Raw genomic sequence first — 15731 nt, forward strand, 5'->3', positions numbered from 1 at the left:
ATTATAATTATTTGGTACTTGTTTCCTAGCACAGCGCCCGTCGTGGGTAATTGCATACCTTAAGTTAAGGTAACTTAAGGTATGCGATTGACACGACCAAACCGATATTTTGGTATTTTTAGCCTTTTTTCCCCGTCAATGAAAAAATAGCGTTGATCGCGACCATTGCATGCCATTATAATGGCTTGCGATGCAACCGACGCGATCAACACGATTTTACATAGGGAGTAATGTTAAATTAGCCGTCAATGACAAAATCGCGTTGATCGCGACCATTGCATGCCATTATAATGGCTTGCGATGCGACCGACGCGATCTCACTTTTTTACTATTTTAGAAATGTCACTTGATACTGAGAGAGAATTTATTCAAGGATTTATTGACATATACATAATGAATGTTTGTTGAGGGTAAAGTCCAGGGACTATACCAAGAAGCAAATGTGGATTGCAGCATTGGAAGAATTTGTCAGGTTCAGCAAACTTTATCAGGACATAGCTTCCATTGATTGATGTCAGAACATCAACATAGTTTTTTTTAAAGGAACATCACAAATTTAAGAATTCCCAGAGGTCTGGGGCTGTCACTGGTGAAATATATCAACTAAATATCTGTGTCACGGCCGGCGGAGTTTGAGGACCCACCTCAGGTGACGGTTCAGATGCAGGATGAACTGGGCGTTCCTGAAACTTAGCGGGTTGTATGTAGACCTTTGCATCAATCCCGAGCTGTGAGTATTGGCGAAGACTCCGTGGTTAGGGTGCGGAGTCTAACTGGCCAGCGGTCTTCTCCAGGGACTCCCGGAAGTTTGGGTTTCGCTGTGTCTGGACAGCGGGTCACGGCCCTTCACCTGGAGAACTTATGGAGCTCAGTAACACACGGTCTACAGGTAGACTGGCTAAACCTGAGCGTAGCAGACCTGTGTAGGATAACTTAAATGGCTGACTTAGCTTGAAGAGTTCTGGATGGGAATAACAGAACTTAAATGGCCGGCTCGGCTTGCAGGGTTCTAGAAGGTAATAATGATAACTCAGATGGCCGACTTGGCTTGCAGGATACTGGGAGGTATTAACGATAACTGAAATGGCTGACTTGGCTTGCAGAATTCCGGGCAGTAATAACGATAACTTAAATGGCCTACTTGGCTTGCAGGATTTCTGGAGGTAATAACGATAACTGAAATGGCTGACTTGGCTACAGAACTCAGGAAACAGGAACAGGCAGGAACAGGGAATAGCAGAAGATGGATAATGGAGCTGGGACCGAAGTGTAGTACCACTCTGACAGCTGCAAAGTTGTACCAGCACTGAGGCATTGAGTCTGCTTGGATTTATAGCCCAGCCCAGCCAGATCCACCCAGCCTCCCTCCAGAGAATCAATAAAGCACCCCCCACCTGCCGGTCATGTGACCCAGCCAAGATGGTGGCGCCCAGTTCCGGGAGCCAGCACCAGACATGCCACCAGACCTGCCGCCGACCTGGGAGCCCGCATGCCAGCCTGCCCCCAGACCCTCTCAGCCCAGCACCCCTGCAGCGCAAGAACCGAACAGCCCGGTGGGATGAGTAGCCGCGGCCAGGACCCGCATCACGGCGGGACATGACACTCTTGTACCACAATGAGTTGCTCTTCACAGTCCACCAATCAGGCCATCACTTGTGCTTATGGCAGAGACTGAAGAATGCAGTGGACAGCCAGAGGATCTGCATGGCACCAAAGTCCATTCCTGTAAGTAGATACATAATAGCAGTATTTTTAATTTACTTAATAAAGTAGGGAGGGTAGTAGCAGAGAGAGGGGTACTTATGTACTAACTGGGCTGCCGATTTTGAAATCTGGTCCATCGCATCGCATCGCCTCCGACCATATCGCATGCGATGCGATGGACCCGATTTTGCCATAGGATTCAATGTTAAAATGGACTGAGTCCATTTTAACATGGAATTCAATGGGAAAAGGGGTCCTTTTCATACCCCTACTATCCAAGTGGGCATGGAGCTGGATATAAACCTGTGGCGAGCCCGAAGCGTGGCGAGCCCCGCGAGGGGACACAGAATACCGTCCCCTCGCGGGGCTCGTTTCGCTCGCCACGCTTCGGGCTCGGTGGCTCGCTTCGCTCGCCACAGGTTTATATACAACTCCATGCCCACTTGGATAGTAGGGGTATGAAAAGGACCCCTTTTTCCCATTGAATTCCATGTTAAAATGGACTCAGTCCATTTTAACATTGAATCCTATGGAAAAATCGGGTCATCGCATCGCATCGCATTGCATGCGATATGGTCGTATGCGATGCGATATCGCATCGCATCGCATCTGATTGTATGCCTTAAGTTAAGGCATACAATCAAAAAATCGGCAGCCCAGATAATACATAAGTACCGAGAGAGGGGATGTAGCAGACTGAGTGTACATGATGTAGTGTGTAGGGAGGGTTCACTATATCTTATGCTATCATGTCACAGCACTGTCTCCATTAAAGTAGGCCATGTATTCCTCTCTGACCTTTTTTGCCTGACCACTCCCAGTCATTGCTACTGCTATTGCCGCAATGGAAGATAATTGTGCAACCTCTCCCAGATTCTTTGGATCTTCCACCTCACCACTGTCCTTTGATGGGTAACTTTTCTGTGCAGAAAGTTGTATAGAACACAGCAGGCAGTGACCACCCAGTTAATCTTTTGTACCCTCAAGTTGATTGGTGTGTGAAAGATCCGGAATCAGTTGCTCAATATCCCAAAGGCATTTTTCAACAATGTGTCATGCTTGAGATGGCCAGTAATTAAATATATGCTTATCTTTAGTTAGGCCCTTTTGTGAATAAAGCTTCATAATGTTCTCGTGATGGGTGACGACCTCATCTGAAACAAACACAAAATTTAGGCTGTGCCTGGTTTCCTCCTGAGATGGCAAATGAAGGATCTTGGTGGTGAGCCAGTCATCCAGTATTTTTAAATGAGCCAACAACCAAAGCATGAAGAAAGAATGCAGCGCTAGGTTTGAGAAGAGAAATAGGAAAATGCTGGTGGATCCCGGCATTTTCCGGTAAGACCTCTGACATCAGTTCTGGGCCGGAACTCACCAGAAGCACTGCAGCACCGAGTAAGTATTTGGTGTGGCGGCTGTATACGGGTGGCAAATGGGGGGAATCCATTCTTTAGTATGTGATTGCAAATGGTTTGCCCCCTGTTCACACGGCTGCAGACGCACAGGGATGTGTTTTTACTCTGGTGGGGATTCAGCTAACTCAGGGGTTACCAATCTTTTTTGAATCATGGCACCCTACAGTATCAGATTTTTTTCACGGCACCCCTAGGCCGAAAAAAAAAAAAACAACAGAATACATATAACATTAAGTAGATAGGGTTTATATGCGATTCCTAGGTTCAGTTGTATGTTAAAGGGCAGATTTTGTTTCTGTTTGTACACATTTTATGACTGGCAGCCACCAGCACTGGTTTTGCCCATAAATAATTAACCATAAATAATTTGAATTGGTCCTGGACCACCAACCCAGGGCACCCCTGCAAGTGTCCCGAGGCACCCCAAGGAGCCACGGCACTCAGTTTGGGAACCACTGGCTTAACTGATTGCTGGGCTCCAAAGATTCACAGCACAGCGATCAGGTTTTTTTTCTTAATAGTTAATGATTTCATAAAATTTGTTTACAGATTCCTTCCCAAAAAGGTAAAACCAAACGCTTGACAGTCACAACAAGTAAAAAAAATCTATTTTAACCAGCAAAAATCCTACCAAGTCTTGTCACATAGTTGAAATGTATCTGGTTAGTAACCGCAGGTAACAAGGGTAGTTAGCTGTAGACAGTAATTTCCTGACAGTTGACACAGCTCAGCAGTAGAAGCTGCGGTACATTTACTTACTCGCCTGTTGCTAAGCTGTTAACGCTGCACAGTTTCAGATGCGCTTGCTGAAACTGGACATTATTACTGTACTGATTTCTTCAAAAGGATTGTAAGGGAGTAGATTGGTCACTGGGTTAAGCAGTGGATACCAGAGGAGAGTTCTCTTGTGACATTCAGCTCTACCTTATACTCCACATGATTCTTTCAGCACATGAATCCTTAAAAGGTAGACTGGAAAGATCGAAATACTCTGTGACAGATTAGCTATTTTAAGAGTGTATAGTTTTAGTAATGAAAAAATATGTTCTTCATCATACCTCCCAACTTTACCAGGTGGGAAAGCAGGACCTGCTGTACCGGAGGCATGTCCGCATCTAAATAAGGGATGTGGGCTTGAATGGAGTGGGTGGGGTATCACACCATGACATTTTGGGAGAAAGCCTAGCTCTTCCCAGGGCAGCTTCATGCGCAAGCTTTGCAGAGCAGCAGTGATCACAGGCTCTCCTTGCTCCTCTCCCCACTGCAGGTAGGACAGATGGACAGTGGCCAATTAGCGGAACTGTTCCGCTGTAATCAGGAGAACAGTCATCATTACTCTTGTTTCAAAATACTGCAGCATTGAAGGATATACAAATTGGGCCAGATTCTCTAAGCTTCAAAAGTGATAAAATGGAGATTAAACACAGTCTGTGACATGGCAGTTAGGAGCAGTGGCGTAACTAAGTTTTGGGTGCCCCCCCGCCATTAGGGGGGGGCACCCCCCTGCCGCCGCCCCGCCAAGCACCCCCAATCCCCCGCCACCCCTGCAAACCCCCCCAATCCCCTGCAGCCTTATCTATCGCGCTGGTCCCGGCGGCTCCGTTCTTCTGCTGAGGACCACCACAAAATGGCCACCCCCATACAGCAGACAGTTTCAGAGAACTGTGTGCTATATGGGGGCGGCCATTTTGTGGTGGTCCTCAGCAGAAGAACGGAGCCGCCGGGACCAGCGAGATAGGTAAGTCTGCGGGGGATTGGGGGGGGGTGTAACTATAGCACCGCAGCCCCCGGCACCCCCACATGCACAGCACCCCCCCCCCCCCCCGCGCGCGCGGTGGCGGGGGCTGCAGTGCTATAGTTACGCCGCTGGGTAGGAGCTGATTGGCTGGCTGTTTCTCACTCTCCATTTTATCACTTTTGAAGCTTAGAGAATCTGGCCCATTGTCTTGTTTTATTTTTAATGGAAAGCAATTGGTAGTATATTGGGCACATACAGTATGCGATAAAGACAAGTAAGCACTATCACTAACATTTTCTGCATTTTGCATTTAATAAAAGAAGTGGCCTGTCATCTAATGAGGTAGATTGACTGTATTTTTTTTTTCCAGTGCAAATTTTTTTTTGTCACATAAGGGCTTCAGAGCAGTGTAAATTCTGGGAAAATCCTTATTTTATGGTCAAAATGTCGGGACTTGGTTTAGAAACCCTGGAACAACCCATAATAACGAATTGCTGTAGCCAATTTAAAGTCTTCAGTCAGCTAAATATTTGCATGCCCTTACTGTGGCTAAGAAAATGGCTTCAAATTACCCCCAAATCAAACTTCATTATTGTATTTATTTCTTGTTTTATTTAAAATGTCCTCAAATAGCCCCCAAATCAATTGTACTTAAATGAGCAAGTTTGCTTTTTAGAATTTGTTTAAAAAAAATACACAAATCAGCCATTTGCAGTATTTTAAAAGTTGTAAAAAATATTTTGAATTGGGACAGTGATAGACATCTGCAATATATTGTTACCCAATATCGATTTTCTAATTTTCTGGGCCTACAGACTGATTTCCGATTGTTTTTAAATATTTTGTTTTTACACAAGATGTTTTTCTTTATGCAAAAAAATAACTTTAAACAATTTAAATTGGGTAGCACAGAAACTGGGCGTGCACCAACGCTTATGAACAATTGGTTGTGATAGCCACAGTACTGCAAAAATCCTAATCCCAATTGGATTTGGCCCAATTGCTGCTTTTTACTATTTTGGAAAGGTGGAGTTTGGGCGAATCAAGAGCCATAAACTATTTCTTTGTATGCATATAAGACAAAAATAAAAAAAGCCGTCTTTCTAAACCTTTTCTTGAAATGTAATTAGAAAAAACTTTGGCTCTGGTTCCCTTTGGCAATTTTCTTAGAGATCTGTGCTCCATGCTGAGCAGCCTGATATTAAGGGGTTTATTCTAGTTCATTCTTTCTGACAAAATCCTTCTTAGATGGACAAAACCATGTGCACTGCAGGGGGGCAGATGTAACATGTGCAGAAAGAATTAGATTTGGGTGAGTTATTTTGTTTCTGTGCAGGGTAAATACTGACTGCATGATTTTACACTTCAATATAGATCTCACTTTGAAGAAAAACCCCACCCAAATCTAATTCTCTCTGCACAAGTTACATTTGCCCCACCCGCAGTGCACATGGTTTTGTCCATCTAAGAAGGATTTTGTCAGAAAGAATGGACTAGAATAACCCCCTAAATTATGACAGCGATCCCTGTTATAGTAGACCAGCTCAATCTTTCATAGCATGGTGAAGATTGCTGCATTTGGACAAGTGTCCCATGCATATTTTAGTCCTGCTTTAACAGTAATTAGGTTATGACACTGGTGCTGATTTTAGCAGCTATGGAAGCATGTGTTTAAATTTAGCATGCTATGATATGCACTGATGGTCATTATCAGGACTTTGGGCATCACCATACTTAGAAGGGGGATACCAATGCCATTGCTAAGGGGAGCAGTTTCTAACAGAAATGGTCGTTTCTAACAGAAATCTACACTTTCATTTAGAACATGTTTTTGAAATACCTCCACAATGGTTGGCAGCACAGCACGTATGAACTACCCTATAAATGTCCTATTAATGGAACAGCTGGTAAGCACATACAGTGAGATACCATTCTCCTCCTCTGTGATAAATGAACATTATGGGTGAAATGTAATAGGATGAGAGATTCAGAAAGTGAGAAATTTGGTAAGAAATCTCCAGTTTTTTTAAAGCAGCAATCATTTATGCTGCAAAATCAAACTGCTTTTGCGGTGTAAACGATTGCCACTTTAAAAAAACTGGAGATTTCTTACCAAATCTCTCATTTTCTGAATCTCTCATCCTATTACATTTCACCCTATGTGTGTGTATGGGGGTGACACTTGCTTAAGGAGCCACAACAGACATGACTCCATTTTTTAAGGTATTTGGGTCAATTGTCATTTGCTCTCACCCATTACCAGGTTTTTGTTTCAACCAGCCAGATTGGACAATAAGTCTGTAGGTGTATTGCCAGCTTTAAGGCCCATACACACTAGAAGATTACCTTTCCAATCTGGTTGGTTGGAATGAAAAGATGGAAATTTTTGGGCGCAAAGGACAATTGACCATTTGCTCCTAATCATGGAAAACAGACACAAATGGGTCCTATAGACAAATTGGTCAATTTCAGGCCCATACACACTAGAAAATATGAACGATTAAAGATATTGGTGAACAATTTCCCTTGAGCTGATCTTGAAAGATATTGTGTATCCACACATTTGGTGCAAATGGCATGAGCAATATTGGCAGATTAACCTGCATTTCGTTAACGAGTGTGGGGGGGCACATCGTTTAAGATATTCGGCATACACACTAGAAGATATTGCCCATCAACATCATTTAGAAGCCCCTTTCTGAACGAGATTGATGCCAATATCTTCTTGTGTGTAAGGGCCTCTATGCAGATGACTGCTTTTGTCCATTTTCCAGCGTTTGGGAGCAAACAGTCGATTGTCATTTTTTCCCAGAAATTTCAAGATTTTCATTCCAACCAGCCAGATTGGAAAGATAATCTTCTAGTGTGTATGGGCCTTTAGTTGTGATTGCACATTTCACATATAATGATGCCTCTCCAGACACAAGCAATCAATCAATTTAAGTAGGACTCCAATTTTTTGCATTGTTTTAAATGTCTGCATTCTGCTTTAATCATACAGTCCTTTGATAGTTTCTGTCACCAGCAATAAGCTTTCATTTACCATCTGTGATTTAATATATCAATCTTCTTACCTGTGTTTGCTATTGTTCATTGTGTTTAGAGAAAATATGCACAAAAAGAGTAGTTACATGCAAACAAATGTTATACATTTACCTTTGCCATTGTGAGAATGACATTGGTTTTCACATTCGGTGACATTCCTTTCAGACAGATTTGAGATGTAGGAGTAATTGTTATTTTTATACAATTTGATGCCACTTTTTATAAATAAAGCAGCTGCTCAGTTTTAAACATGACTTGCAAAAACAAGCAACATATTGATCTCTCATAGCTCCGCTGTCTTGTCTCTTTAAAGGATTTTGAATCAATAACAAAAATATAAATACTGACATTTCTTTTTTTTTTTTTCTTTTTTCATTGCAGTATTGGAGAAAACTTCTATGAAATTTTCCAGATAGACTTCAGGATTGGGAGCGCAACTGACCCATCAGGCGTGCAGATAATCACATGGCAGGCTGAATACCTGGGGCAAACTATGTCTGCACTTGGGGTATCCAAAATATATGTCAATGAAAGGGACATTGTAGCTGTTATACCACTGGCAATGGTAAGGGTCATTTATGATTTATAAACATTTTAAAATCTTTAATCACACAGGGTGAGATACACTAAGGGGGTTATTCAGGTTGATTCGCAAGGCTGCGAGTCCACCAAACCCCGCCCGGCGAACACACGCCCCCCCCCCCCACCCCGCCGCCCCGCCGCCCCAGCAAAGTGCATAAACATCCATTTGCTTTGCTGGGGTGTCCGCCCACATCATTCGATGGTCGGTGACCATCGAATGATGTTTAGCGTGCATGCTTATATAAGTGACTTTTAAATTACTTACATTTGCGTGCACGCTGGCATGATATGGGCGGGCAGCTGACATCCGGTAATGTCAGCTACCCGGCCCACACACCCGCGTCACTGCCTCATTACCATGAGAACGCCCAACGTTCTCATGGAAACGCCCATGGAACGCTGGGCGTTCCCATATGGTAATGGGGCAGAAAAATCTGGCGATGCCCCATAGAAGCCAATGGGCTTCTACCACATCCCACCGCTGCCCCGCAACGACCCGCCGCCGCCCCGCACGGACCCCCGCCGCCCCGCATCGCCCCCTCCTCCCTCACCTGTGTACGGGCAGCACAGCGCAGTGCTGCCCGGACCTTTGACCTCCTCCCTGCACTGATCCTCTTCCGGGTGCAGGGAGGAGGAGAGCCCGGCGCAGCAGCAGCAGCGCCGGGTGTGTGAGGGAGGGGGGAGCCGCCGGGACCTGCTGGGACCCGGCGACTCTCACCGCAAAGGACAGCTCTTAACGCAAGAGCTGTCCTTTGCTAGAATTATCGCATATGTTAGAACATATGCGATAATTATAAATGCGATGGGCGGCGAAGGGGGGTGGAGATTCTTAGAGAATCTCCCCCAGGAGCTGATAGGTTGGCTGCATATCACTCTCCATCTTATCACTTTTGAAGCTTAGTGCATCTGGCCCATATGTTTATTTCTAGTGCTAAGGTTACCAAAAGATGATTAAACATAACTAAAATATCAAAATGAATTGCAAGTATAATTTATTTATACATTAGAATTGATATTATTAATGATTGCAACCACATTGAACCTATAATAATTTGGGCAGTGGCTGCTGGTACTATCCCAAGGATATGAGATTGCAGCTTGATGTAATTGGTTAAGCACTTAGATCAATAGGACAGCACAAGGACACAAAGTGTTGTAAACGTCAGCACAAGTACCTTGGATTTTATTTTGTTGGCAATGGATTGCAAGAGGAATTACTCTTTTAATGGCCTAATGTGTAAAATTATAGATCATTTTAATGGCTTCATGTTTAGACAAGTGCATAACATGACACGGGCAAGAATGCCTACAGTAAAAAGATGAGTAAAAGTTGCAGAACTGTCCTATGAAATATATGTCATGTTCCCCTTTAACTGAATAACTGTACACCTTTTGCTAGTTAATTTTGCCCTTAAGGGGTAAATTTACTAAGATTAGCGTTGTATTGAAGATGGGATGTTGCTATGGGTAACCAAGCAGATACTATCTGTTATCTGATAGGAAGTGCTAAATAAATAATAAGTACAATCTGATTGGTTGCCCATAGCAACATCCCATCTTCAATAGAACTGCCAACTACCATTTACCACTAATGGTTTGCACACACGGGGATGATCTAGCGGGGTGCCAGCATCTGCTTGCAGGGAGGGAGGGACATCCCACGGAGGATGGAGGGGGGAATCTGGGACCATTCTGCATTGAGCTGTACTGCACAGTTTGTTTCTATATTCAATTCTGATACCGCAGTGCCGTGCATCGGAATGGAATCGGTATCTGGTGCTGCATAGCAATTTACAATCTATTTAAAGGATTTTGAAACTATGTGCTATGCAGTTTTGACTATATAGTCAAATTCGACAGTGCAAATTGCACCGTGTGTACCAGAGGCGTAACTACCATAGGTGCAGGGCAGTGTTCCCTCTAAGCTGTGCGCACGTGCGCGTGCACACAACTCGACGAGCATGCACACAGACATTACAGCAGAGCGCACAAAGCAGCAGTTGTGTGCTGTGTTTTGAATGTTTAAATGTTTAATATCATTTTGAAGTAAAGTTACCACAAATGCTGAACGTAATTTTCCAGTTATATATCAGTGACGCACAAAAATGAAAATTTCCTTCAAAAGTTGCACAGCCAAAATCTTTTGCCGCACACAGCCTTCGTAAAATTAGAGGGAACATTGGTGCAGGGGGTGCAGTTGCTATGGCGCCCAGAGTTGAGAGGGGCCCACTTTGCCTGTCAAAGTATCATGTGCTGCATTCATTTTTTAGCATTAGGTGCTAAATAGGGGCCCTTACAAATGTTTGCTATAGGGCCCACATGTATCTAGTTACACCACTGGTGTGTACACAGCATAAGTGTCGAATCCAAGTACTCCATATAGCAGAATTGATTGATCATCACTGTTACAACTTTAGTGATAAACTAAAAATTCCACAAAATGTAAATTTTTAAAAATGGGGCCAAATGGCATTTTGCTGCATGGCAAATCAAACGGAAGTATTGTAAAAGTCCAGAGTATTGTTGCAACTACAGAACTCAAGTCGACAATAACAGATTACAGCATACTATTGTAGGTCCACCTGAGCATTCTCCTGTCAGTTTGTATCCTGACCGATTATGTACAGGAACTTTATCAGACCACCCGACTTTCTTCATATGGCATCCACTCCAACTCTAAGCATAAATATCAAGCCTAGAATACAGCAGACAAGTCAAGTTCCAGTGACACTATTATAGACTCTACAGAGACGTACAGTATACTTTATTGCACAAGAAATTCTCCCTTATGACTTTGGGGGCAATTCAGATCAGGCTCGGTTCGGGCCAAATTCGCTACCCCTGCCGATGTTTGTGGTTTGCGGGCAGCAGGAGTGGGGGGACAAATGTTAGCTGCGGACACATTTTACTGCTCGCTGAACCAGGCCCTTTATTTTTCAATTCTTACATTTTTCTTGCTTTATCTGTCCCCTTTACTTATCCTTTGTGCCATGTTCTCTTGGTTTTGAACATGATTTCTTTTTTAGCCGCCTTCTTCTAACAAAATACATTATTTCATGTTCAGTCTTCTCATATAACCTAAATGAAACCCTTTATGCTATTATTTTACCACCTCTGAGAATTGACTGCCTGTTTCTTGTAGTTTGTCTAGCCCACATGACAAAAAGGTCTGATACTTTTAGAATCACACTCTTTAATTTTTCCCACTACTCCAGTACCCTATTGAAATGCCTCAATCACTCACATATTTTCCCATAGCTACAAAGTCACCCTAACGAAATCTAACACCTTTATTTTCGCTTGGCATGTATCAACCCCTGTCTTTATATTAAACCGCATATCAGAAAAAAAAGGGTTTTGTCACCTTTACATACTGGCTGTTTTATTTTCTCTTCATTCTGAGCTTTTGCACTGCTCATTTTTTCTTAGCTTTCTTACTAAAGATACAATTTGATCTACGCATTCTCCCCTTCAACCCGAAGCGTGGCGAGCGGTGGCGGTACGCGTCCTCCGACCTTTTCATACCCCCACTATCCACGTCAGCGTGGAGTTGATTTTAGATAGTGTGGCGAGCGTAGTGAGCCACCGAGCCCGAAGCGTGGCGAGCGGACGTGTATTACTTTACATGTATTCCGCGTCCCCTCGCGGGGCTCGCTGCGTTCGCCACGCTTCGGGCTCGGTGGCTCGCCACACTATATAAAATCAAACATGCAAGATTATATTTTGCAAAATAAGCAGATCTTCTAACCTCTTGTTTTGTAGGCCTGTATTTACTGCAGAGTGGTTCTGCAATATATGTGGATCAAGACACACAGGTCAGTGGTTGTCACAAGTACAATATAGCAACCAATCCGAATCTACTTATTATTTATTTAGCATCTTTTAAAAGATAATAGATATAATTGATTGCCTATAGTAACATCCCATCTTCGACATAACTCACATCTTAGTAAATAAATCCCTTAGGGGGTAAAGTAGGTGCTTATAGTACAGAACAGGTGTAATTATAAGGCAAAACCAGAGTTACATGGGATTACCATTTTAATTCATGGGCAATGTTGCCAGAATCATACCAGTTCTGTAATCTATGGCCCATAAGGCATACCTTACAACTGTCCCTATGTTTGTGGGACAGTCCCATCTTTTCTGGGACTGTACTGCATCCCGCCCAAGCGGAAGCAGTGTCCATGCCCATGCACACCAGTGTCTATTCACATGAGAAAGACGATCGCTACTTAGCCAGTTCTGAAACTCCTCCCGTCCGAACCTCCACCCCCCCCCCCCCATCAGCTGCTGAATCACCTCGTTACCATGCTACAGAATGTAGGTGAACACATCCTCTCGCATGCAGCCAAAGAGGAGAAAAATCATTGAATGATTTCTCTCCCCTTCAGATATATAGTCTGCACTTACTTTTATTTCTGTCGGTGTCCGCCACAGAGGGCCAATGCCTGCTGGGGGTGGGCGGCGGATGTCACATGATGTCAGCACCCACCCCGGCAGGCATCGACCTGTGCTCCAATACGGCATGCACAGACCCCCCCCCCCACCATTGGAACCTTCCAATCGCTAATGAATTAGACCCTAAATTATGAGGATGTACTACTTTGGAAAATTAATTTATGACTCACATGCTACTTTTCAGTCATTTAATTGATTGCCATTTAAAAAAAAAAAAGGGAAAATTCTCCCAAAATCTCTCACTTTCCGATTCTCGCACCCTATTATATTTGGCCACATGTATGGCTTGTGAGTAGGATGACCAATCCCGGGATCAGCGGGATCTGGCCTAATAAATGCTGGGATTTGAATCCCGGGATTGGACCTTCCAATCCCGGGATTCTGGGATTACATGCGCATGCGCATATCTGATGCCGGGCATCGTCTGAGCGAGTGCCCAGACGCTGCCCAGGAGTTCCCGATCCCCGGCCTGCAGTCTGAATCGGGTATAGGCAGTCCGACCTGCGCAGCATGACCTCTGACCATCACGCTGTGCAGGCCGCACCGCCCATATCTGCTTCAGAGCGATCCCTCAGCCCTCACCAGTCCTGTTGCAGCTGCGGCCGCCCGCCCTCCGGGCGGATCTGCTGCTGTTGCCACCACCACCCGCCCGCTCCTGTCTGCCCTGCTCCCGGCCACCCTCCCATGTAAGTAAATGAATGTGTGGGGCAACCAGGGGGGGGGGGGAACTACCTGCCTAAGCTGTTTAGAGATGTCAATACCGGGATCCCGGGAATCCCGGGATTGAGCATCACCGGGATTGGCATCCCTACTTGTGAGAGTAACCATTTAAAGTTACACTGTAGGTCATAAGATTGCTGCAGCTTTAAAGTTTTATTCTCTTTTCATGGCAAAGATAATTCTCAGCTGATTTCATAGATAAGTCCAAAATTGTCATCCAAAACTGCTCACGTAGCAGCAGAAAGGCACTGCTGGAACAAATGAACTGCCTCCAGCTTTCCTGTTAGTTTGCTTGTCATTGTGTGAATGGAAATTTGCTTTCACTGAGAAATAAATGCACAGTAGATAATTAGTGTATCCCAGATGTGTTTGCATCAGGGACGTTGATCACAGCAATACTGCTTGAATTATCTAGTTGCGTTCCTTTTCGCCATTGGCGCTTATAACTGCACCCCCCTCCTTTCTTCTATAAAGCATGATACAATGAATGCAAGAACTGGAGTGCGAGACTGCTAATATTCTGTAACAGGTGTCTCCTTCTAGTGGTTTCATCTGGTTTATATAGGAACTTTCAGAGTATAAAGTAAGCATATATCTACAGCATTGTAAACCTTGTAGTTAACCTCTTCAGCTAGATCGATTTTCCAAACCTATTTTTGCATGCCATCTGTTTGTTCAGTGTAGTTCAAGAGCCAATTGGTATCAGTACATTTGGATGCATATATACTAGACAAATTACCTGAAAACATGAATTCCTACAAATGCTTAAAACAGGGGTCCTCAAACTATTTTGCCCGGGACCCCATCATAAAATCTTCAGTGACGTTCAAGGGCCTTGAGTCCTGTTGAAGAAAGTGCACTTTATAAATAAAATTATTATTATTATTATTATTATAATAAGGTATATGCTATTGCTCAGTGCTCAGGACCCCAAACAGCTTTCCATGTCCTCTAGCAGGTGCACAGATGTACTCATTACACTGGCACATTATAAAAGATCCACAGGTGGATATAATTATTTATCTTGTGACATAATGGGCCCATGGGAAATCGTGGGCATCGCGGGCATCGCGTCGCACCCGTTTTTTTAGTGCACGCGATGCCCGCGATTTTTTACCCCCGATGACCGCGATGGGCATCGTGGGCGCCGTTCTAGGTAAAGAGTACCATAATAATAATAATTTTGTGATTAAGTGGCCATTACTTTGTAAGGAGCACTACTACTGTGAGCATTATGTATATAAGGGACATTACTACTGTGGGCATTATATGAAAGGGGCACTGATACTGTAGGAATTATGTGTAAGGGGAACTACTATGTTATATAATGTGAAAATAGGGTGCTACCATGAGTCATAACATGACTAAGGGGCACTTCTATGTGGTGTAATATGAATTAAGAGCACTGTGTGATACAGTGTTGTCTAATTTTAACTGGGGGTACTAATGTGTACCATGCCCCTTCATTGTGATACCACATGCCCTTTTCTGCTGCATGCCTTTGGTGTATTCTGTTCCTTTAGAAAGTGTAGGATGTAGGGGGCAAATGTATAGTTTATAGAGGCTAACACCCCAATGCTAGCCCTGGTTCTGCCTATTGGGAGAAAACGGTCAGGGTAGGTGGTAGGACAAATGAGTTTCACCACCTCTCCAGGACCACTTAAGCTTTGGTCATAGAGAGATGGTTATAACAAACTTCTGTGGGAACCTCCTAAATATGAATGTGGAAAAAATATTTCAGGGGCTTTGTGGGTAAAAACTGAATTTTTAAAGATATATTGGCATTTAATGTTCATCTAGGTCTTCTAACCAATATATTAAGAACTCTAACTGATGTTAGCTTGATTATATGTAAGAAAATTAGGAAAGTTTATCCCAATGCTTTAGACTTCATAAGTGGAACTGTGTGTTAATTTACTTAACATCTTTCTTTAAAAAAAAAAAGTACTTTAAGCACCTCCCTGGTCACTCTGCACCTCAGCACACAGCAGCATGAGTAGAAAAGAACTTCTGCAGTTCCTGCTTCCAGGTAATGGGGGAGGACCCTACATCAGACTGGGACCTGG

General features: G+C 43.7%; 1 protein-coding gene across 1 annotated transcript in view; it reads left to right on the top strand.

Annotated features, from left to right (window-relative positions):
* TMEM132D (transmembrane protein 132D) overlaps positions 1–15731 on the top strand; it is a 779160-nt gene that overhangs the window by 532257 nt on the left and 231172 nt on the right. The window contains exon 4 of the mRNA XM_083150539.1: positions 8284–8467. Coding sequence (XP_083006665.1) covers positions 8284–8467 — 184 coding nt within the window. The remainder of the gene's footprint in view (positions 1–8283; positions 8468–15731) is intronic.

Source organism: Crinia signifera, chromosome 1, assembly GCF_055691185.1.
Source record: "Crinia signifera chromosome 1, ASM5569118v1, whole genome shotgun sequence".
Lineage (NCBI taxonomy): Eukaryota > Metazoa > Chordata > Amphibia > Anura > Myobatrachidae > Crinia > Crinia signifera.